Source organism: Pseudophryne corroboree, chromosome 5 (assembly GCF_028390025.1).
Source record: "Pseudophryne corroboree isolate aPseCor3 chromosome 5, aPseCor3.hap2, whole genome shotgun sequence".
Lineage (NCBI taxonomy): Eukaryota > Metazoa > Chordata > Amphibia > Anura > Myobatrachidae > Pseudophryne > Pseudophryne corroboree.
In genome coordinates this window covers 362,860,498-362,886,459 of record NC_086448.1, presented here as the reverse complement: position 1 = coordinate 362,886,459, position 25,962 = coordinate 362,860,498, and the positions used below count along the sequence as shown (strand labels likewise).

The following is a 25,962-nucleotide window of genomic DNA, read 5'->3' as shown; positions in this document are numbered from 1 at the left end:
ATAATACGTAAAATGGTAAGTGAAAATAGCTTTGAAAACTATGTAAATCTCCTAAGATAACAAAGGAAAAACGTAATTTTTTTTTATAATGGTACCAACAAAGTGGATTTTTGAATATAGAAATTACTATATTAGTTATAAAGCAGATTAGTCCCAAAAAGGAGTAAATAACCATAGATAATTGAGGGGTGCAATGTTGGATAACCATTACAAATATTTAAGGCCAAACAAGCACTGACAAGTAGAGATAGAGTAGGCCAATTAGTTTGCCCAGTTCTGAAACTTGAATTTCACAAATTCCTCATTACCTAATTAATTTGCAAATCAATACCAACTTGTCACAAATGCAGATAACAAACAGTCTAGTCCCTGGGAATCATACAGTCTAGTCCCCATTTACAAATCGGCAATGACTTAATATTGTCTATCATTGGAAGACCACTGCACTAACATTCATTACTTGTCATTATCATAGCTGGGGGGATAGTGGAGAGAGATAAAGGCCAAATGTATTAAGCTTTAAAAAGTGATTAAGTAGAGAGCGATAAAGGGACAGCTTTATCAAAGCTTGGAGACTGAACAATTGGAGAGAGATAAAGTACCAACCAATCAGCTCCTAACTGCCATGTTACAGGTGGATTGGGAAATGGCAGTTAGGAGCTGATTGGCTGGCACTTTCTCGCTCTCCAAGCTGTGATACATATGCCCCTGTGTGCTAGATAAATGAAAGTTAGAAGCTGATTGGTTAATTTGCAGAACTTCTCCACTTTATCTCTCCCCATAGCTTGATACATCTTCCCCAAAGAGTGATAAAGTACAAACCAATCAGCTCATAACTGTAATTTTTCAAACAGCCTGTAAAATGACAGTTAGACGTTGATTGGTTGGTAAAGTACTTTATCTCTCTCCAAGGTTTGATACACCACCCCCTTTGTACTGCAGTGATATTGTTAAGCCTTACTAGATCCACCTAGAACTCACTGCTGGCACTCACTCAACAGGAAATAATCCAGATAACCTAGTATGGCTTCCGCTACAACAGAGAGCCCAGGTATTGCATTCCCCTAACATACTAAAAAAATGAGCTCCAGGAAGATGGGCACAGATTTCTGCTGGGTTCCAGTGGTAAAATTGGGAACATCCTAGTGGTTACAGTATTTTCACATCATATATACACAAATATATATATTTTTTCATTTAAATATCGCTTTTGAAATAACGGGTGATGCAGAGAGTAAGGGATTTGGGGGTCTAATTACTTAGCCTTGGATGGAGGTAAAGTGAACGGAGTTAAAATACCAGCAAGTCAGCGTCTAATTATAATTTTTCAAGCACAGCCAGTGACATCGCAGTTAGGAGCTGATTGGCTGGTACTTTATCTCCATCCAAGGTTTAGTAAATAGACCCCTATGTTCCTTATTTGTACTAACATAAATATAATGAAATTTGCTAAAACAGACAGATTGTCAGCAGAAATTCACAGACTAAAAGCAAATTGTATTTTCTAGGATTTGTATCCCTGTACTAGTGACCATTGTTTGTACCTGGTCTATTTTTCTTACATATTAAACCAACTTCTAACGTCAATATGTTAGTGGGAAGATATTTCTGTAAAATAAATAAATTTGAATAGATGTTTGAATAAAACAGTATTTGTTTCCTTCTGTTTCTCCTCTAGGAATGGTATGCCTGATATCATTTGCATTCTCTCTTATCTTTACAATGGGATCTGGAAACTATTGGCTTCAAATTTTTGACACCTTCACGGGTTCTTTAACACTACTAATAGTTGTTTTTTTTGAAGTTATTGCTGTTACATATGTATACGGAATTGAAAGGTAAATTACAGTTTTTAAATGATAATGTCACTGTGTAATAGTAGTAACTGCTGACATTAGTTCACATTTCAATAACGTATAGTATGCAAAAAAAATAAGAATTTACTTACCGATAATTCTATTTCTCGTAGTCCGTAGTGGATGCTGGGGACTCCGTCAGGACCATGGGGAATAGTGGCTCCGCAGGAGACAGGGCACAAAAGTAAAAGCTTTAGGATCAGGTGGTATGCACTGGCTCCTCCCCCTATGACCCTCCTCCAAGCCTCAGTTAGGATACTGTGCCCGGACGAGCGTACACAATAAGGAAGGATTTTGAATCCCGGGTAAGACTCATACCAGCCACACCAATCACACTGTACAACCTGTGATCTGAACCCAGTTAACAGCATGATAACAGCGGAGCATCTGAAAAGATGGCTCACAACAATAATAACCCGATTTTTGTAATAATAACTATGTACAAGTATTGCAGACAATCCGCACTTGGGATGGGCGCCCAGCATCCACTACGGACTACGAGAAATAGAATTATCGGTAAGTAAATTCTTATTTTCTCTGACGTCCTAAGTGGATGCTGGGGACTCCGTCAGGACCATGGGGATTATACCAAAGCTCCCAAACGGGCGGGAGAGTGCGGATGACTCTGCAGCACCGAATGAGAGAACTCCAGGTCCTCCTCAGTCAGGGTGTGCCCCTGACCAAGTATCAGCTCGGCAAAGTTGTAAAGCCGAGACCCCTTGGGCAGCCGCCCAAGATGAGCCCACCTTCCTTGTGGAATGGGCATTTACATATTTTGGCTGTGGCAGGCCTGCCACAGAATGTGCAAGCTGAATTGTACTACACATCCAACTAGCAATCGTCTGCTTAGAAGCAAGAGCACCCAGTTTGTTGGGTGCATACAGGATAACAGCAAGTCAGTCTTCCTGACTCCAGCCGTCCTGGAAACTATATTTTCAGGGCCCTGACAACATCTAGCAACTTGGAGTCCTCCAAGTCCCTAGTAGCCGCAGGTACCACAATAAGCTGGTTCGGGTGAAACACTGACACCACCTTAGGGAGAAACTGGGGATGAGTCCGCAGCTCTGCCCTGTCCGAATGGACAATCAGATATGGGCTTTTTGAGACAAACGCCGCCAATTCTGACACCCGCCTGGCCGAGGCCAGGGCCAACAGCATGGTCACTTTCCCTGTGAGATATTTCAAATCCACAGATTTGAGCGGTTTAAACCAATGTGATTTTAGGAATCCCAGAACTACGTTGAGATCCCACAGTGCCACTGGAGGCACAAAAGGGGGTTGTATATGCAGTACTCCCTTGACAAACTTCTGGACTTCAGGAACTGAAGCCAATTCTTTCTGGAAGAAAATCGACAGGGCCGAAATTTGAACCTTAATGGACCCCAATTTGAGGCCCATAGACACTCCTGTTTGCAGGAAATGCAGGAAACGACCGAGTTGAAATTTCTTCATGGGGCCTTCCTGGCCTCACACCACGCAACATATTTTCGCCACCTGTGGTGATAATGTTGTGCGGTCACCTCCTTCCTGGCTTTGACCAGGGTAGGAATGACCTCTTCCGGAATGCCTTTTTCCCTTAGGATCCGGCGTTCAACCGCCATGCCGTCAAACGCAGCCGCGGTAAGTCTTGGAACAGACATGGTACTTGCTGAAGCAAGTCCCTTCTTAGCGGCAGAGGCCATGAGTCCTCTGTGAGCATCTCTTGAAGTTCCGGGTACCAAGTCCTTCTTGGCCAATCCGGAGCCACGAGTATAGTTCTTACTCCTCTACGTCTTATAATTCTCAATACCTTGGGTATGAGAAGCAGAGGAGGGAAGACATACACCGACTGGTACACCCACGGTGTTACCAGAACGTCCACAGCTATTGCCTGAGGGTCTTTTGACCTGGCGCAATACTTGTCCAGTTTTTTGTTCAGGCGGGACGCCATCATGTCCACCTTTGGTTTCCAACGGTTCACAATCATGTGGAAGACTTCCCGATGAAGTCCCCACTCTCCCGGGTGGAGGTTGTGCCTGCTGAGGAAGTCTGCTTCCCAGTTGTCCACTCCCGGAAAGAACACTGCTGACAATGCTATCACATGATTTTCCGCCCAGCGAAAAATCCTTGCAGTTTCTGCCATTGCCCTCCTGCTTCTTGTGCCGCCCTGTCTGTTTACGTGGGCGACTGCCGTGATGTTGTCCCACTGGATCAATACCGGCAGACCTTGAAGCAGAGGTCTTGCTAAGCTTAGAGCATTGTAAATTGCCCTTAGCTCCAGTATATTTATGTGGAGAAAAATCTCCAGACTTGATCACACTCCCTGGAAATTTTTTCCCTGTGTGACTGCTCCCCAGCCTCTCAGGCTGGCCTTCGTGGTCACCAGCATCCAATCCTGAATGCCGAATCTGCGGCCCTCTAGAAGATGAGCACTCTGTAACCACCACAGGAGAGACACCCTTGTCCTTGGAGATAGGGTTATCCGCTGATGCATCTGAAAATGCGATCCGGACCATTTGTCCAGCAGATCCCACTGAAAAGTTCTTGCGTGGAATCTGCCGAATGGAATCGCTTCGTAATAAGCCACCATTTTTCCCAGGACTCTTGTGCAATGATGCACTGACACTTTTCCTGGTTTTAGGAGGTTCCTGACTAGCTCGGATAACTCCCTGGCTTTCTCCTCCGGGAGAAACACCTTTTTCTGGACTGTGTCCAGAACCATCCCTAGGAACAGCAGACGTGTCGTCGGAAACGGCTGCGATTTTGGATATTTAGAATCCACCCGTGCTGTCGTAGAACTACTTGAGATAGTGCTACTCCGACTTCCAACTGTTCTCTGGACCTTGCCCTTATCAGGAGATCGTCCAAGTAAGGGATAATTAAGACGCCTTTTCTTTGAAGAAGAATCATCATTTCGGCCATTACTTTGGTAAAGACCCGGGGTGCCGTGGACAATCCAAACGGCAGCGTCTGAAACTGATAGTGACAGTTCCGTACCACGAACCTGAGGTACCCTTGGTGAGAAGGGCTATTTGGGACATGGAGGTAAGCATCCTTGATGTCCAGGGACACCATATAGTCCCCTTCTTCCTGGTTCGCTATCACTGCTCTGAGTGACTCCATCTTGATTTGAACCTTTGTATGTAAGTGTTCAAAGATTTCCCATTTAGAATAGGTCTCACCGAGCCGTCTGGCTTCAGTACCACAATATAGTGTGGAATAATACCCCTTTCCTTGTTGTAGGAGGGGTACTTTGATTATCACCTGCTGGGAATACAGCTTGTGAATTGTTTCCAATACTGCCTCCCTGTCGGAGGAAGACGTTGGTAAAGCAGACATCAGGAGCCTGCGAGGGGGAGACGTCTCGAATCTCCAGTTTGTACCCCTGGGATACTACTTGTAGGATCCAGGGGTCCACTTGCGAGTGAGCCCACTACGCGCTGAACTCTTGAGACGACCCCCCACCGCACTTGAGTCCGCTTGTACGGCCCCAGCGTCATGCTGAGGACTTGGCAGAAGCTGTGGAGGGCTTCTGTTCCTGGGAATGGGCTGCCTGCTGCATTCTTCTTCCCTTTCCTCTATCCCTGGGCAGATATGACTGGCCTTTTGCCCGCTTGCCCTTATGGGGACGAAAGGACTGAGGCTGAAAAGACGGTGTCTTTTTCTGCTGAGATGTGATTTGGGGTAAAAAAGGTGGATTTTCCAGCTGTTGCCGAGGCCACCAGGTCCGATGGACCGACCCCAAATAACTCCTCCCCTTTATACGGCAATACTTCCATGTGCCGTTTGGAATCTGCATCACCTGACCACTGTCGTGTCCATAAACATCTTCTGGCAGATATGGACATCGCACTTACTCTTGATGCCAGAGTGCAAATATCCCTCTGTGCATCTCGCATATATAGAAATGCATCCTTTAAATGCTCTATAGTCAATAAAATACTGTCCCTGTCAAGGGTATCAATATTTTCAGTCAGGGAATCCGACCAAGCCACCCCAGCGCTGCACATCCAGGCTGAGGCGATCGCTGGTCGCAGTATAACACCAGTATGTGTGTATATACCTTTTTAGGATATTTTCCAGCCTCTCAGCTGGCTCCTTGAGGGCGGCCCTATCTGGAGACGGTACCGCCACTTGTTTTGATAAGCGTGTGAGCGCCTTATCCACCCTAAAGGGTGTTTCCCAACGCGCCCTAACTTCTGGCGGGAAAGGGTATACCGCCAATAATTTTCTATCGGGGGAAACCCACGCATCATCACACACTTCATTTAATTTATCTGATTCAGGAAAAACTACAGGTAGTTTTTTCACACCCCACATAATACCCTTCTTGTGGTACTTGTAGTATCAGAAATATGTAACACCTCCTTCATTGCCCTTAACATGTAACGTGTGGCCCTAAAGGAAAATACGTTTGTTTCTTCACCGTCGACACTGGAGTCAGTGTCAGTGTCTGTGTCGACCGACTGAGGTAAATGAGCGTTTTACAGCCCCTGACGGTGTTTGAGACGCCTGGACAGGTACTAATTTGTTTGCCGGCCGTCTCATGTCGTCAACCGACCTTGCAGCGTGTTGACATTATCACGTAATTCCTTAAATAAGCCATCCATTCCGGTGTCGACTCCCTAGAGAGTGACATCACCATTTCAGGCAATTGCTCCGCCTCCTCACCAACATCGTCCTCATACATGTCGACACACACGTACCGACACACAGCACACACACAGGGAATGCTCTGATAGAGGACATGACCCCACTAGCCCTTTGGGGAGACAGAGGGAGAGTTTGCCAGCACACACCAAAAACGCTATAATTATACAGGGACAACCTTTATATAAGTGTTTTTCCCTTATAGCATTTTAATATATATATACATATCGCCAAATAAGTGCCCCCCCTCTCTGTTTTAACCCTGTTTCTGTAGTGCAGTGCAGGGAAGAGCCTGGGAGCCTTCCCACCAGCATTTCTGTGAGGGAAAATGGCGCTGTGTGCTGAGGAGAATAGGCCCCGCCCCCTTTTCGGCGGGCTTCTTCTCTCGTTTTTCTGAGACCTGGCAGGGGTTAAATACATCCATATAGCCCCCAGGGGCTATATGTGATGTATTTTTAGCCAGAATAAGGTACTATCATTGCTGCCCAGGGCGCCCCCCCCAGCGCCCTGCACCCTCAGTGACCGCTGCTATGAAGTGTGCTGACAACAATGGCGCACAGCTGCAGTGCTGTGCGCTACCTTATGAAGACTGAAGAGTCTTCTGCCGCCGTTTCTGGACCTTCACTTTTCGGCATCTGCAAGGGGGGTCGGCGGCGCGGCTCCGGGACGAACCCCAGGGTGAGACCTGTGTTCCGACTCCCTCTGGAGCTAATGGTGTCCAGTAGCCTAAGAAGCCAATCCATCCTGCACGCAGGTGAGTTCACTTCTCTCCCCTAAGTCCCTCGTAGCAGTGAGCCTGTTGCCAGCAGGACTCACTGAAAATAAAAAACCTAACGAACTTTTACTCTAAGCAGCTCTTTAGGAGAGCCACCTAGATTGCACCCTTCTCGGCCGGGCACAAAAATCTAACTGAGGCTTGGAGGAGGGTCATAGGGGGAGGAGCCAGTGCACACCACCTGATCCTAAAGCTTTTACTTTTGTGCCCTGTCTCCTGCGGAGCCGCTATTCCCCATGGTCCTGACGGAGTCCCCAGCATCCACTTAGGACGTCAGAGAAATAATAATTCTAATACTAGTCCTACATCAAGAGCAGCATTAGATTGTTTCATACTGTATATTGCTTTTATATGGTTGAAGAACGCCATTAATCCACTGAGGCTGATACACTGCTGTACGCATGTATGGCTATGTTCTTTCTCATCATACATGATGCATACACACATGCCCACGCACAGCTGCATGCTATCTATTCATGACTTAAGTGCCGTGAATAGCCGCTGACGGCTGTAGGATGGGAACATACATACTGTATCTGTAGGTTACAATTACACAGCATTGTGTGCATCGAACTAAATATAGATATTTACCCCAATACCCAGCTGTACACCTCTGTTCAGCTACACAGCCATTATATGTATGCATGATTTCATAACCATCATCATTGTTAACATACACTTTCACCAGTGCTAGGCTTAGAGATCTGTCTGAAAGATTTCTGCATGCACACCACTCAGAATAGCACCAGATTTCATCTACATGCCTTCATTTAAGTATTCCTACATGCGTATTCCCAATTGCCATTCAGTTATGCCCAAAAACGTCATCATCCCGCTGTCGGATTCTCGCGGGTTTTGGATTCCATATAAGGAGCCACGCGTCGCCGCCATTTTCACTCTGGACTTGGAGAGTGAGGAAGACAGGCCTCTGTCTCTCTGTGGGTGGTGGTGTCAGGTGGGGTCAGTGTGTGCTCTTTAGGGGTGCTGTCCTGTGTGCTATTAGGGGTGCTGTCCTGTGATGTTCTGTGCTGTTAGGGGTGCTGTACATGGGTGTTGCTGTCCTGTCACTGTCATGTATGCTGTAAAAAGTACAGGGGTGTTGTATAAATAAAGTTACACTGGCCCTGTCTTGTATGCTGTAAACATACAGTGGTGTTGTTAAAATACAGGTGTGCTGGACCTGTCCTGTATGCTGTGAAAATACAGGGGTGTTGTTAAGTACAGGGGTGCTGGTCCTGCCCTGTATGGTGTAAAAAAAATGGGGTGTGGTTAAAATACAGGGGTTCTGTCCCTGTCCTGTATGATGTACAAATGAAGAGGTGTTGTTAAAATACAGGGATGATGGTCCTATCCTGTATGCTGTAAAAATACAGGGGAGCTGTGAAAATACAGATGTGCTGTGTCCATTTCTTGTATGCTGTAAAAGTACAGGGGTGTTGTGAAAATAAAGGTACACTGGCCCTGCCCTGTATGATGTAAAAATACAGCGGTGTTGTTAAAATACAGGAGTGCTGGTCCTGTCCTGTATGCTGTAAAAATACAGGGTTGCTGTGTCTCTGTCTTGTATGCTGTAAAAATACAGGGGTGTTGTGAAAATAAAGGAACACTGGCCCTGCCCTGTATGCTGTAAAAATAGAGGGGTGTTGTTAAAATACAGGGGTGCTGGTCCTGTCCTGTATGCTGTAAAAATACAGAGGTGCTGTGAAAATACAGGGGTGCTGTGTCCCAGTCTTGTATGCTGTAAAAATACAGGGGTGTTGTTAAAATAAAGGTACACTGGCCCTGTCCTGTATGCTGTAAAAATACAGGGGTGCTGTGTCACTGTCTTGTAGGCTGTAAAAATAAAGGGGTGTTGTTAAAATAAAGGTACACTGGCCCTGTCCTGTATGCTGTAAAAATACTGGGGTGCTGTGTCACTGTCTTGTAGGCTGTTTAAATACAGGGGTGTTGCTAAAATAAAGGTACACTGGCCCTGTCCTGTATGCTGTAAAATACAGGGGTGTTGTTAAAATAAAGGTACACTGGCCCTGTCCTGTATGCTGTAAAATTACAAGGGTGATGTGAAAATACAGGGATGCTGTGTCCCTGTCTTGTTTGCTTTAAAAATACAGGGGTGTTGTAAAAATAAAAGTACACTGGCCCCTGTCCTGTATGCTGTAAAAATACAGGGGTGTTGTAAAAATACAGGGGTGCTGTGGAAATAAAGGGGCACTGTTCTGTGTGCTGTAATAGTAAAGAGGCGCTGTCCTGTGAAATGGAGAACACAAATTTGGAGGAAAAAATTGTGAAAGATCAGGAACCAGGTCCAGTTCCTAGTACTATTGCTGAAGCTGCTGCTTCCACCAGTCATGACGTTGTCTACTAAGGGCGATGCCCAATGTCATAGAGGGCATGTAAAATCTAAGAAGAAAAATTAATAACAAAAAAAAAAAGACATTATCTGATGAGAAACATAAAATTGGCAATATACCATTCACGACACAAAGTGGCAGGGAAAGGCTAAGGCCTTGGCCTATGTTCATGACTGGTAGTTCAGCTTCTCCTGAAGATAGAAACCCTCCTCCCTCTTGAAACATTAAAAAATAAAGCTTGTTAAAGGAAAAATCAGCTGTGCATTCAGAGATATCACAAATCCCCAAGGAGAGTCCAAGTGTGTCCATGGTCACGATGTCTAGGCCTGACCTTCCCAAGACTGTATGGGAAGAAGAGGCTCCTACCACCATTTGCAAGCCCCCTGCAATGCTGGGTGAAGCACCACCAGTCCAGTTGCTGATATTGAGATTGAGGATGACACTGTAGAAGTACACCAGGATGAGGAGGATATTGGTATAGCTGGTGCTGAGGAGGAAGTTGACAATGAGGATTCTGATGGTGATGTGGATTGTTTGAATAAGGCACCAGTGGAGACAATTGTTGGTCATGGGATGAAAAAGCCCATTGTTATGCCTGGACAAAATACCAAAAAATCCACCTGTTCGGTGTGGAATTATTTCTCTGTGAGGATGAGGATGAGGATGTAAACGCTGAAGGGGTGAGTAATAGGAGGATGAGGATGACATCTTGCCTCTGCAGAGCTAGTTTGTGCAGGGAGAGATTAATTGCTTCTGTTTTTGTGGGGGCCCAAACAAAGCAATAATTTAGTAGTGGAGGACTTCACAACTTTGTTGCCTCTGTCCCCCCACCAATCTTAGTCTGGCCCAGTTGCTGACACACACACAGGCTGATCACTGCGCAAAAAAAAAAAAAAAAAAAGTAATACTCACCTGCACCCAGGGACTGGTGATCTTTCATCTGTTCCTGTGCTGCTGCTGTGATCCCATCATCTGATCAGCAAAGTGAGCTGAGGTGCTCAAAGTGCCGGCATCTCTCTTCACTTTATTGTTCACAGGGGTCACAGCAGCAGCACAGGAGAGCAGATGACTGGAGCACACCGATCACCATTTGTGGATGCCAGTAACTGTAAACTTCATGGGGTGGGTGTTGCGGAAGCCAGCATGAAATATACCATGAGAAGTTCGGGCCAGAGCTTTTTCACATGCTTTATCCCCACATACGATAATTGATATTTCCTTGAGATAAATTCAATTATTGTAATGCGAATTTGGGCAAATTTAACACATGCCATCTGCATCTAAAATGCGGATTGTGATAAATATGTCCCATAATTAGAGTGTATTTGACTACAAGCTATAAATGTAAACAAAAACTTAGCCAGAATTTATATTTTCATCATGGCTGATGCACTGATACTTCACGCACACAACTTATCTAAATAGATAAACACACGGACCACTGTAAGTTGCGGTGAAATGGGGTCAGCTTTTTATTGAAAGGGCTCAAATTAACTATTTAAATTTAAGCTAACTAAAGTATGGTGGCAGGATAAGAACGGAATCTTTGATCGGGTGAGTGCCTCCGCACCTAATACACAGATGCTTAAACTTGTATTTTGCCCCCAATGAACATTGCCAGTTATTGAACGCGAAATATTTCCCATGCCCAATCCGTGAGCCACCAGCCCTACCCGTGGCCACCTTAGCTGGAGAACTCCATGAGCCACGGCCACTTCACCGCGCCGGGCCCGCGTCAGTTGGCGACTCATCATGATTAGTCACATCCACATACAACTCAGCATCCTTTTTCCCAAGGTCCATTACCTCGCACCCATACTGCTTGCGATGGAACTCCTCATCATAAGACCGCCAAGCCAAACCCCTTGTGGAAAGTTTATGTATAAGAAACATATAATGTACCACGTTCATATGTTCATCAGGCCGTGTCTCAAGATAGCAAACCGCGGAAACCTACATGCCCCTCAGCCAATTATGATAAGACATGTACGCGTCCTCGGACGCTCTGCCCTTTTTTCTAACCACTGCAAGCGCCTTCTTAGTCTTACCCGTTAGGGAAAAAATATTCACATACCGCCCTTTTCGTATCCGGTCCATCACACGAGGACGTAAACCCCTAAGCACTGCTGTATTCGCGCAGCGCACCTCATCTGATTGACATGACTCAATCGACATGCTAGAACTATAAGACCCCCTGCGCCTCTTTCTTCCTCTACACCCTGAGGACCGCCTCCGATCTCCAGAAGATTCCGAAGTCCTTGATGACGTGGAATAAAAACTTGCCTCTTTCCAACTCATCCTACACCACCTGCGCCTATGCCTCCTGTCACACGCAGATGAAGAAGAACCCCCAGAGGATGTTGCAGATGAGCTACCAGTACTCAGTCCCGTGGCAACCCAATCCGGGTCAGACGTGGACTCACCTGATGCCCCAGCCGCGCGCTCTGCCCGAGCGACACCCTCCCCGTATTTCGCAGCCTGATCCCGGTCCATCACGTCATCTTCCGTCCGATCTTCCACAGCTGCAGATATATGAGAAGAGAACACTCCAGACCTGACAGGTAAGTCACTAACAGTAGGCGGAATGGCAGAACTGGAACCAGACACATTGGCTACAGCCGAAGCAACCGCCGGCCCCAAGGCCTGTGCTAATAATGCTGTTACAGCCCCAGCATCAGACGAGACCCCAGGCAGCCCCCCCCCCCATCGGGTCCGGTGGTAAGAAGGGGCACCAAAGCTGTCACAACTGCAGCGCATATGGACGACACCCTGATCGCGTCCACACAAACTCCTTGCGCCGCCTGCACCCCGCCAACAGATGGCATTTGCCGGCCCCTAGCGCCCCTCCTGCTAGATGCCTTGACTACCTCCGCATAAGACCTAGTGTCACATAAACAAGTTCCCACACCACCCCTGTTACAGGAGGTACGAGCACAGGCTGCAGCAGAGTCACTGTGTAAAGACTCCTCCTACTCCAGTGAAGAGCTACAGCTGCTTACATAACCACTCTCCCTAACATTGCGCTGCAGCTGGCGCCTAATACTGCTATGGGCCTTAGCATTACCATCCCTTACCAGTTCAGCCCCCAGGGTTTCATCACCCACCAGAGCTGCAGCCCGAGTGCCACCTCTACCCACTTTTTCACGCACCAGATCCCCGTTCCATTGGAGCTGGAGCTCCGTCACCGGAGACCCCCTGCTCTCTGTGCGCTGCTCCCTGCCGCATGTCTACCAGTGCGGCCCGATCCCGATGAGGAGGCAGTGCAACGCGCATGGCTGCCCCTGCCACCCCCTCCTCCTAGGCTCCCGCCAGTGAGGCCCCTCTGGAGAGACCCGCTGGTGGATGCCCCTCCTGCGCCTCGCCCCACCAATCCAGAAAGGCAGAGTATAGCGGCCCGGTTACCGGGACGCCCTCTACCCCTCACCGCCAAGAGGCTACCGGATCCCTCACCAGGGCAGGCTGGAGCCACCCACCTCCGCAAGCGCCTGCAACCAGCTTCTGATCCACCAGGCCCCGCATCATCAGCCCCACTCGCCATGGAGCCCCCTCCAGAACCCGTGAGGTAATGGGCGGGAAGAATTACCACTCTGCGTGGCCTAACTGCCCCGAGCACCGACACCTCAGCCATAACAGAAAGCTGAAAATTAGAAGGGAGAAGAAAGAGAGAAATAAAGTAGAGAAGACAGGGGATAGAGGGTGACAATTAGAATTAAGAGTGAAAGTATGAGAGAAAAGAGGATAGGAATATGAATACTAAGCCACAATATAATCACAGTACTTCTCTGTCCAACGTCCAAGAGAAAAAGGCTGATCCTTTGGCAACACCCTAGATTCACAACAGACCATCCCAACCCCTTTTTCAAACTAAACCAATCAAATTCCCCTAGCAACCCATTTAAGCCCTCCCAGCAAAAAGCTAACCCCTGATGTGCCTGACAGGAGCATGAGTACACAGAGCCAGTAAGTTTATGACTCTACTGTCATATGTTAATGCCCCCCGTGTTCTTTCTTTGATAGTAGATATTGCTGTTTTAAAGAAGATTGTATACAAAAAATATTATAATTAGTTTCATTCTTATAACATGGTATTTTGGGTTGTTTCTCATATAGCCAAAAAACTGAAAAACAAAACCTTTTGGGGGGCTCTACCGATTCATGTGAGAAATTATTTAATACTAAAACAAATCTTTTAGAAGCAAGCACAGAGACAGATTTGGGAAAGGGGAAAGCCCTGACTAGAGTATATTGCAGGTGTGTCCTCCATTCTACCAATAACTGCATTAATACTGTACATAGCAGCACAGCGGCAGGAAGACATCATGCAGGTAGAGAGCAGACTGCTGATGCTCAGCGGCAGTAGTGTCCTTGGACCCTCCACAATTCAGTACATGCTGCTGGGCTGGGAGGTGGAGTACCAGCAGTCTCCTCTCTCCCTGCATGCTGCATGATGTCCCGCTAATATCACAGCAGCCAGGTAAGAAGTGTTGTGGGGGGAGCGATTACAATGAACCCTCCCCCATCCTCTTGGATACACTCCCTGGGGGCGATGCTGACACGTGGGGATGACCAAGGCTTCATCTAGCCCTGAGCATGCATCATCAGCAAGTGTGCTCCAGATTCCATTAAGAAGGTTGTTTGGAATGTGTCAGGCTATCATATTAGGAGTAGTGATGTGCACCGGAAATTTTTCGGGTTATGTGTTTTGGTTTTGGATTCGGTTCCGCGGCCGTGTTTTGGATTCGGACGCGTTTTGACAAAACCTCCCTGAAAATTTTTTGTCGGATTCGGGTGTGTTTTGGATTCGGGTGTTTTTTTTCAAAAACCCCTCAAAAACAGCTTAAATCATAGAATTTGGGGGTCATTTTGATCCCATAGTATTATTAACCTCAATAACCATATTTTCCACTCATTTCCAGTAGAGATGAGCGGGTTCGGTTTCTCTGAATCCGAACCCGCCCGAACTTCATGTTTTTTTACACGGGTCCGAGCGACTCGGATCTTCCCGCCTTGCTCGGTTAACCCGAGCGCGCCCGAACGTCATCATCACGCTGTCGGATTCTCGCGAGGCTCGGATTCTATCGCGAGACTCGGATTCTATATAAGGAGCCGCGCGTCGCGGCCATTTTCACACGTGCATTGAGATTGATAGGGAGAGGACGTGGCTGGCGTCCTCTCCGTTTAGAAATTAAAATAGATAGGAGAGTGAGAGTGAGACACTTCATTTACTTACTGGAGCTTAGGAGGAGTTATACTAGTGACTGATGACCAGTGACCTGACCCACCAGTGCAGTTTTATAATTTATTATTATTTAATAATCCGTTCTGTTCTTGTTCTCTGCCTGAAAAAAACGATACACAGTGACTCAGTCACACTCACATACCATATCTGTGCTCAGCCCAGTGTGCTGCATCATCTATGTATAATATCTGACTGTGCTCACACAGCTTAATTGTGGGGGAGACTGGGGAGCAGTTATAGGTTATAGCAGGAGCCAGGAGTACATATTAAACAGTGCACACTTTTGCTGCCAGAGTGCCACTGCCAGTGTGACTGACCACTGACCACTGTGACCAGTGACCTGACCACACTGACCACCAGTATAGTATATTGTGATTGTCTGCCTGAAAAAGTACACTCGTCGTGTGACTTGTGTGGTGTTTTTTTATTCTATAAAAATTAAAAAACTCATTCTGCTGACAGACAGTGTCCAGCAAGTCCCTCATTATATAATATATACCTGTCCGGCTGCAGTAGTGATATATATATATATTTTATATCATTATTTATCATCCAGTCTATACTAGCAGCAGACACAGTACGGTAGTTCACGGCTGTAGCTACCTCTGTGTCGGCACTCGGCAGTCCATCCATAATTGTATACCACCTACCCGTGGTTTTTTTTTTCTTTCTTCTTTATACATACTACATCTCATTATCATCCAGTCTATATTAGCAGCAGACACAGTACAGTACGGTAGTCCACGGCTGTAGCTACCTCTGTGTCGGCACTCGGCAGTCCATCCATAATTGTATACCACCTACCCGTGGTTTTTTTTTTCTTTCTTCTTTATACATACTACATCTCATTATCATCCAGTCTATATTAGCAGCAGACACAGTACAGTACGGTAGTCCACGGCTGTAGCTATCTCTGTGTCGGCACTCGGCAGTCCATCCATAATTGTATACCACCTACCCGTGGTTTTTTTTTTCTTTCTTCTTTATACATACTACATCTCATTATCAACCAGTCTATATTAGCAGCAGACACAGTACGGTAGTTCACGGCTGTAGCTACCTCTGTGTCGGCACTCGGTAGTCCATCCATAATTGTATACCACCTACCCGTGGTTTTTTTTTCTTTCTTCTTTATACATACTACATCTCATTATCATCCAGTCTATATTAGCAGCAGACACAGTACAGTACGGTAGTCCACGGCTGTAGCTACCTCTGTGTCGGCACTCGGCAGTCCATCCATAATTGTATACCACCTACCCGTGGTTTTTTTTTTCATTCTTCTTTATACATACTACATCTCATTATCATCCAGTCTATATTAGCAGCAGACACAGTACAGTACGGTAGTCCACGGCTGTAGCTACCTCTGTGTCGGCACTCGGCAGTCCATCCATAATTGTATACCACCTACCCGTGGTTTTTTTTTTCTTTCTTCTTTATACATACTACATCTCATTATCATCCAGTCTATATTGGCAGCAGACACAGTACAGTACGGTAGTCCACGGCTGTAGCTATCTCTGTGTCGGCACTCGGCAGTCCATCCATAATTGTATACCACCTACCCGTGGTTTTTTTTTTCTTTCTTCTTTATACATACTACATCTCATTATCAACCAGTCTATATTAGCAGCAGACACAGTACGGTAGTTCACGGCTGTAGCTACCTCTGTGTCGGCACTCGGCAGTCCATCCATAATTGTATACCACCTACCCGTGGTTTTTTTTTCTTTCTTCTTTATACATACTACATCTCATTATCATCCAGTCTATATTGGCAGCAGACACAGTACAGTACGGTAGTCCACGGCTGTAGCTACCTCTGTGTCGGCACTCGGCAGTCCATCCATAATTGTATACCACCTACCCGTGGTTTTTTTTTTCTTTCTTCTTTATACATACTACATCTCATTATCATCCAGTCTATACTGGCAGCAGACACAGTACAGTACGGTAGTCCACGGCTGTAGCTATCTCTGTGTCGGCACTCGGCAGTCCATCCATAATTGTATACCACCTACCCGTGGTTTTTTTTTCTTTCTTCTTTATACATACTACATCTCATTATCAACCAGTCTATATTAGCAGCAGACACAGTACGGTAGTTCACGGCTGTAGCTACCTCTGTGTCGGCACTCGGCAGTCCATCCATAATTGTATACCACCTACCCGTGGTTTTTTTTTCTTTCTTCTTTATACATACTACATCTCATTATCATCCAGTCTATATTAGCAGCAGACACAGTACAGTACGGTAGTCCACGGCTGTAGCTACCTCTGTGTCGGCACTCGGCAGTCCATCCATAATTGTATACCACCTACCCGTGGTTTTTTTTTTCTTTCTTCTTTATACATACTACATCTCATTATCATCCAGTCTATATTAGCAGCAGACACAGTACAGTACGGTAGTCCATGGTTGTAGCTACCTCTGTGTCGGCACTCGGCAGTCCATCCATAATTGTATACCACCTACCCGTGGTTTTTTTTTTCTTTCTTCTTTATACATACTACATCTCATTATCAACCAGTCTATATTAGCAGCAGACACAGTACGGTAGTTCACGGCTGTAGCTACCTCTGTGTCGGCACTCGGCAGTCCATCCATAATTGTATACTAGTATCCATCCATCTCCATTGTTTACCTGAGGTGCCTTTTAGTTGTGCCTATTAAAATATGGAGAACAAAAATGTTGAGGTTCCAAAATTAGGGAAAGATCAAGATCCACTTCCACCTCGTGCTGAAGCTGCTGCCACTAGTCATGGCCGAGACGATGAAATGCCAGCAACATCGTCTGCCAAGGCCGATGCCCAATGTCATAGTACAGAGCATGTCAAATCCAAAACACCAAATATCAGTAAAAAAAGGACTCCAAAACCTAAAATAAAATTGTCGGAGGAGAAGCGTAAACTTGCCAATATGCCATTTACCACACGGAGTGGCAAGGAACGGCTGAGGCCCTGGCCTATGTTCATGGCTAGTGGTTCAGCTTCACATGAGGATGGAAGCACTCAGCCTCTCGCTAGAAAACTGAAAAGACTCAAGCTGGCAAAAGCACCGCAAAGAACTGTGCGTTCTTCGAAATCCCAAATCCACAAGGAGAGTCCAATTGTGTCGGTTGCGATGCCTGACCTTCCCAACACTGGACGTGAAGAGCATGCGCCTTCCACCATTTGCACGCCCCCTGCAAGTGCTGGAAGGAGCACCCGCAGTCCAGTTCCTGATAGTCAGATTGAAGATGTCAGTGTTGAAGTACACCAGGATGAGGAGGATATGGGTGTTGCTGGCGCTGGGGAGGAAATTGACCAGGAGGATTCTGATGGTGAGGTGGTTTGTTTAAGTCAGGCACCCGGGGAGACACCTGTTGTCCGTGGGAGGAATATGGCCACTGACATGCCTGGTGAAAATACCAAAAAAATCAGCTCTTCGGTGTGGAAGTATTTCAACAGAAAGGCGGACAACAGGTGTCAAGCCGTGTGTTGCCTTTGTCAAGCTGTAATAAGTAGGGGTAAGGACGTTAACCACCTCGGAACATCCTCCCTTATACGTCACCTGCAGCGCATTCATAATAAGTCAGTGACAAGTTCAAAAACTTTGGGCGACAGCGGAAGCAGTCCACTGACCAGTAAATCCCTTCCTCTTGTAACCAAGCTCACGCAAACCACCCCACCAACTCCCTCAGTGTCAATTTCCTCCTTTCCCAGGAATGCCAATAGTCCTGCAGGCCATGTCACTGGCAATTCTGACGAGTCCTCTCCTGCCTGGGATTCCTCCGATGCATCCTTGCGTGTAACGCCTACTGCTGCTGGCGCTGCTGTTGTTGCTGCTGGGAGTCGATGGTCATCCCAGAGGGGAAGTCGTAAGCCCACTTGTACTACTTCCAGTAAGCAATTGACTGTTCAACAGTCCTTTGCGAGGAAGATGAAATATCACAGCAGTCATCCTACTGCAAAGCGGATAACTGAGGCCTTGGCATCCTGGGCGGTGAGAAACGTGGTTCCGGTATCCATCATTACTGCAGAGCCAACTAGAGACTTGTTGGAGGTACTGTGTCCCCGGTACCAAATACCATCTAGGTTCCATTTCTCTAGGCAGGCGATACCGAAAATGTACACAGACCTCAGAAAAAGAGTCACCAGTGTCCTAAAAAATGCAGCTGTACCCAATGTCCACTTAACCACGGACATGTGGACAAGTGGAGCAGGGCAGGGTCAGGACTATATGACTGTGACAGCCCACTGGGTAGATGTATGGACTCCCGCCGCAAGAACAGCAGCGGCGGCACCAGTAGCAGCATCTCGCAAACGCCAACTCTTTCCTAGGCAGGCTACGCTTTGTATCACCGCTTTCCAGAATACGCACACAGCTAAAAACCTCTTACGGCAACTGAGGAAGATCATCGCGGAATGGCTTACCCCAATTGGACTCTCCTGTGGATTTGTGGCATCGGACAACGCCAGCAATATTGTGTGTGCATTAAATATGGGCAAATTCCAGCACGTCCCATGTTTTGCACATACCTTGAATTTGGTGGTGCAGAATTATTTAAAAAACGAGAGGGGCGTGCAAGAGATGCTGTCGGTGGCCAGAAGAATTGCGGGACACTTTCGGCGTACAGGCACCACGTACAGAAGACTGGAGCACCACCAAAAACTACTGAACCTGCCCTGCCATCATCTGAAGCAAGAAGTGGTAACGAGGTGGAATTCAACCCTCTATATGCTTCAGAGGTTGGAGGAGCAGCAAAAGGCCATTCAAGCCTATACAATTGAGCACGATATAGGAGGTGGAATGCACCTGTCTCAAGCGCAGTGGAGAATGATTTCAACGTTGTGCAAGGTTCTGATGCCCTTTGAACTTGCCACACGTGAAGTCAGTTCAGACACTGCCAGCCTGAGTCAGGTCATTCCCCTCATCAGGCTTTTGCAGAAGAAGCTGGAGACATTGAAGGAGGAGCTAACACGGAGCGATTCCGCTAGGCATGTGGGACTTGTGGATGGAGCCCTTAATTCGCTTAACAAGGATTCACGGGTTTTCAATCTGTTGAAATCAGAGCACTACATTTTGGCCACCGTGCTCGATCCTAGATTTAAAACCTACCTTGGATCTCTCTTTCCGGCAGACACAAGTCTGCTGGGGTTGAAAGACCTGCTGGTGAGAAAATTGTCAAGTCAAGCGGAACGCGACCTGTCAACATCTCCTCCTTCACATTCTCCCGCAACTGGGGGTGCGAGGAAAAGACTCAGAATTCCGAGCCCACCCGCTGGCGGTGATGCAGGGCAGTCTGGAGCGACTGCTGATGCTGACATCTGGTCCGGACTGAAGGACCTGACAACGATTACGGACATGTCGTCTACTGTCACTGCATATGATTCTCTCAACATTGAAAGAATGGTGGAGGATTATATGAGTGACCGCATCCAAGTAGGCACGTCACACAGTCCGTACTTATACTGGCAGGAAAAAGAGGCAATTTGGAGGCCCTTGCACAAACTGGCTTTATTCTACCTAAGTTGCCCTCCCACAAGTGTGTACTCCGAAAGAGTGTTTAGTGCCGCCGCTCACCTTGTCAGCAATCGGCGTACGAGGTTACATCCAGAAAATGTGGAGAAGATGATGTTCATTAAAATGAATTATAATCAATTCCTCCGCGGAGACATTGACCAGCAGCAATTGCCTCCACAAAGTACACAGGGAGCTGAGATGGTGGATTCCAGTGGGGACGAATTGATAATCTGTGAGGAGCGGGATGTACACGGTGATATATCGGAGGATGATGATGAGGTGGACATCTTGCCTCTGTAGAGCCAGTTTGTGCAAGGAGAGATTAATTGCTTCTTTTTTGGTGGGGGTCCAAACCAACCCGTCATATCAGTCACAGTCGTGTGGCAGACCCTGTCACTGAAATGATGGGTTGGTTAAAGTGTGCATGTCCTGTTTATACAACATAAGGGTGGGTGGGAGGGCCCAAGGACAATTCCATCTTGCACCTCTTTTTTCTTTAATTTTTCTTTGCGTCATGTGCTGTTTGGGGAGGGTTTTTTGGAAGGGCCATCCTGCGTGACACTGCAGTGCCACTCCTAGATGGGCCCGGTGTTTGTGTCGGCCACTAGGGTCGCTTATCTTACTCACACAGCTACCTCATTGCGCCTCTTTTTTTCTTTGCGTCATGTGCTGTTTGGGGAGGGTTTTTTGGAAGGGACATCCTGCGTGACACTGCAGTGCCACTCCTAGATGGGCCAGGTGTTTGTGTCGGCCACTAGGGTCGCTGAGCTTAGTCATCCAGCGACCTCGGTGCAAATTTTAGGACTAAAAATAATATTGTGAGGTGTGAGGTATTCAGAATAGACTGAAAATGAGTGGAAATGATGGTTTTTGAGGTTAATAATACTTTGGGATCAAAATGACCCCCAAATTCTATGATTTAAGCTGTTTTTTAGGTTTTTTGGAAAAAAACACCCGAATCCAAAACACACCCGAATCCGACAAAAAAAATTCGGTTAGGTTTTGCCAAAACGTGGTCGAACCCAAAACACGGCCGCGGAACCGAACCCAAAACCAAAACCCCGAAAAATTTCCGGCGCTCATCTCTAATTTCCAGTCTATTCTGAACACCTCACACCTCACAATATTATTTTTAGTCCTAAAATTTGCACCGAGGTCGCTGGATGACTAAGCTAAGCGAACCAAGTGGCCGGCACAAACACCTGGCCCATCTAGGAGTGGCACTGCAGTGTCAGACAGGATGGCACTTAAAAAAATAGTCCCCAAACAGCACATGATGCAAAGAAAAAAAAGAGGTGCACCGAGGTCGCTGGATGACTAAGCTAAGAGACCCAAGTGGCAGACACAAACGCCTGGCCCATCTAGGAGTGGCACTGCAGTGTCAGACAGGATGGCACTTAAAAAAAATTGGCCCCAAACATCACATAATGCAAAGATAAATTAAAGAAAAAAGAGGTGCAAGATGGAATTGTCCTTGGGCCCTCCCACCCACCCTTATGTTGTATAAACAGGACATGCACACTTTAACAAACCAATCATTTCAGCGACAGGGTCTGCCACACGACTGTGACTGAAATGACTGGTTGGTTTGGGCCCCCACCAAAGAAGAAGCAATCAATATCTCCTTGCACAAACTGGCTCTACAGAGGCAAGATGTGCACCTCCTCCTCATCGTCCGATTGCTCACCCCTTTCACTGTGTACATCCTCCTCCTCCTCACAGATTATTAATTGGTCCCCACTGGAATCCACCATCTCAGGTCCCTGTGTACTTTCTGGAGGCAATTGCTGGTGAATTCCTCTACGGAGGAATTGATTATAATTCATTTTGATGAACATCATCTTCTCCACATTTTCTGGAAGTAACCTCGTACGCCGATTGCTGACAAGGTGACCGGCTGCACTAAACACTCTTTTGGAGTACACACTGGAGGGGGGGGGCAACTTAGGTAAAATAAAGCCAGTTTGTGCAAGGGCCTCCAAATTGCCTCTTTTTCCTGCCAGTATACGTACGGACTGTCTGACGTGCCTACTTGGATGCGGTCACTCATATAATCCTCCACCATTCTTTCAATGGTGACAGAATCATATGCAGTGACAGTAGACGACATGTCAGTAATCATTGGCAGGTCCTTCAGTCTGGACCAGATGTCAGCACTCGCTCCAGACTGCCCTGCATCACCGCCAGCGGGTGGGCTCGGAATGCTTAGAATTTTCCTCGCAGCCCCAGTTGCGGGAGAATGTGAAAGAAGAGCTGTTGACGGGTCACGTTCCGCTTGACTTGACAAGTGTCTCACCAGCAGGTCTTTGCACCTCTGCAGACTTGTGTCTGCCGGAAAGAGAGATACAACGTAGGCTTTAAACCTAGGATCGAGCACAGTGGCCAAAATGTAGTGCTCTGATTTCAACAGATTGACCACCCGTGAATCCTGGTTAAGCGAATTAAGGGCTCCATCCACAAGTCCCACATGCCTAGCGGAATTGTTCAGTTTTAGCTCCTCCTTCAATCTCTCCAGCTTCTTCTGCAAAAGCCTGATGAGGGGAATCACCTGACTCAGGCTGGCAGTGTCTGAACTGACTTCACGTGTGGCAAGTTCAAAGGGTTGCAGAACCTTGCACAACGTTGAAATCATTCTCCACTGCGCTTGAGTCAGGTGCATTCCCCCTCCTTTGCCTATATCGTAGGCAGATGTATAGGCTTGAATGGCCTTTTGCTGCTCCTCCATCCTCTGAAGCATATAGAGGGTTGAATTCCACCTCGTTACCACCTCTTGCTTCAGATGATGGCGGGGCAGGTTCAGGAGTGTTTGCTGGTGCTCCAGTCTTCGGCACGCAGTGGCTGAATGCCGAAAGTGGCCCGCAATTCTTCGGACCACCGACAGCATCTCTTGCACACTCCTGTCGTTTTTTAAATAATTCTGCACCACCAAATTCAAGGTATGTGCAAAACATGGGACGTGCTGGAATTTTCCCAGACGTAATGCACGCACAATATTGGTGGCATTGTCCGATGTCACAAATCCCCAGGAAAGTCCAATTGGGGTAAGCCATTCTGCGATGATGTTCCTCAGTTTCCATAAGAGGTTGTCAGCTGTGTGCCTCTTATGGAAAGCGATGATACAAAGCGTAGCCTGCCTAGGAACGAGTTGGCGTTTGCGAGATGCTGCTACTGGTGCCGCCGCTGCTGTTCTTGCTGCGGGAGGCAATACATCTACCCAGTGGGCTGTCACAGTCATATAGTCCTGAGTCTGCCCTGCTCCACTTGTCCACATGTTCGTGGTTAAGTGAACATCGGGTACAACTGCATTTTTCAGGACACTGGTGACTCTTTTTCTGAGGTCTGTGTACATTCTCGGTATCGCCTGCCTAGAGAAATGGAACCTAGATGGTATTTGGTACCGGGGACACAGTACCTCAATCAATTCTCTAATTCCCTGTGAATTAACGGTGGATACCGGACACACGTTTAACACCACCGCAGCTGCCAAGACCTGAGTTATCCGCTTTGCAGCAGGATGACTGCTGTGATATTTCATCTTCCTCGCAAAGGACTGTTGGACAGTCAATTGCTTACTGGAAGTAGTACAAGTGGTCTTCCGACTTCCCCTCTGGGATGACAATCGACTCCCAGCAGCAACAGCAGTGCCAGCAGCAGTAGGCGTTAAACTCAAGGATCCATCGGAGGAATCCCAGGCAGGAGAGGACTCGTCAGACTTGACAGTGACATGGCCTGCAGGACTATTGGCGTTCCTGTCTAATTAAGAAATTGACACTGAGGGAGTTGGTGGTGTGGTTTGCAGGAGCTTGGTTGCAAGAGGAAGGGATTTAGTTGTCAGTGGACTGCTTCTGCTATCAACCAAAGTTTTTGAACTTGTCAATGACTTCTGATGAATGCACTCCAGGTGATGTATAAGGGATGATGTTCCTAGGTGGTTAACGTCCTTACCCCTACTTATTACAGCTTGACAAAGGCAACACACGGCTTGACACCTGTTGTCCGCATTTCTGTTAAAATAATTCCACACCGAAGAGGTGATTTTTTTTGTAATTTGACCAGGCATGTCAATGGCCATATTAGTGCCACGGACAACAGGTGTCTCCCCGGGTGCCTGACTTAAACAAACCACCTTACCATCAGAATCCTCCTTGTCAATTTCCTCCTCAGCGCCAGCAACACCCATATCCTCATCCTGGTGTACTTCAACAGTGACATCTTCAATTTGACTATCAGGAACTGGATTGTGGGTGCTCCTTCCAGCACTTGCAGGGGGCGTGCAAATGGTGGAAGGCGCCACCTCTTCCCGTCCAGTGTTGGGAAGGTCAGGCATCGCAACCGACACAATTGGACTATCCTTGGGGATTTGTGATTGTTCTTTGCTGTGCTTTTGCCAGCTTAAGTCTTTTCATTTTTCTAGCGGGAGTATGAGTGCTTCCATCCTCATGTGAAGCTGAACCACTAGCCATGAACATAGGCCAGGGCCTCAGCCGTTCCTTGCCACTCCGTGTCGTAAATGGCATATTGGCAAGTTTACGCTTCTCATCAGACGCTTTTAATTTTGATTTTTGGGTCATTTTACTGAACTTTTGTTTTTTGGATTTTACATGCTCTCTACTTTGACATTGGGCATCGGCCTTGGCAGACGACGATGGCATTTCATCGTCTCGGCCATGACTAGTGGCAGCAGCTTCAGCACGAGGTAGAAGTGGATCTTAATCTTTCCCTATTTTACCCTCCACATTTTTGTTCTCCATTTTTTAATGTGTGGAATTATATGCCAGTAATATATCAATAGCAATGGCCTACTGTACCGTACTGCTATATATATACTGGTGGTCAGCAAAATTCTGCACTGTCCTCCTACTATATACTGCGCACAACTACAATGCAGCACAGATATGGATAGTACACTTGACGACACAGAGGTAGAGCAATGGACTACTGTACTGTACTGCTATATATTTACTGGTGGTCAGCAAAATTCTGCACTGTCCTCCTACTATATACTGCGCACAACTACAATGCAGCACAGATATGGATGGATAGTATACTTGACGACACAGAGGTAGAGCAATGGCCTACTGTACCGTACTGCTATATATATACTGGTGGTCAGCAAAATTCTGCACTGTCCTCCTACTATATACTGCGCACAACTACAATGCAGCACAGGTATGGATGGATAGTATACTTGACGACACAGAGGTAGAGCAATGGACTACTGTACCGTACTGCTATATATATATACTGGTGGTCAGCAAAATTCTGCACTGTCCTCCTACTATATACTGCACACAACTACAATGCAGCACAGGTATGGATGGATAGTATACTTGACGACACAGAGGTAGAGCAATGGACTACTGTACCGTACTGCTATATATATACTGGTGGTCAGCAAAATTCTGCACTGTCCTCCTACTATATACTGCGCACAACTACAATGCAGCACAGATATGGATAGTATACTTGACGCAACAGAGGTAGAGCAATGGACTACTGTACCGTACTGCTATATACATAGGCGTGCGCAGCTAATTTTATTAGTGGGTGCACTACTGGAGGGGCGGGTCTATATAATACACCCAGGAGAAATTACATGTAAC

The 25,962-nt window shown here is 46.8% G+C and overlaps 1 protein-coding gene across 1 annotated transcript in view; it reads left to right on the top strand.

Annotated features, from left to right (window-relative positions):
* LOC134929602 (sodium-dependent neutral amino acid transporter B(0)AT3-like) overlaps positions 1-25,962 on the top strand; it is a 484,872-nt gene that overhangs the window by 444,249 nt on the left and 14,661 nt on the right. Inside the window, exon 10 of the mRNA XM_063925189.1 lies at positions 1,679-1,838. Within this exon, the coding sequence (XP_063781259.1) occupies positions 1,679-1,838 (160 nt within the window). The remainder of the gene's footprint in view (positions 1-1,678; positions 1,839-25,962) is intronic.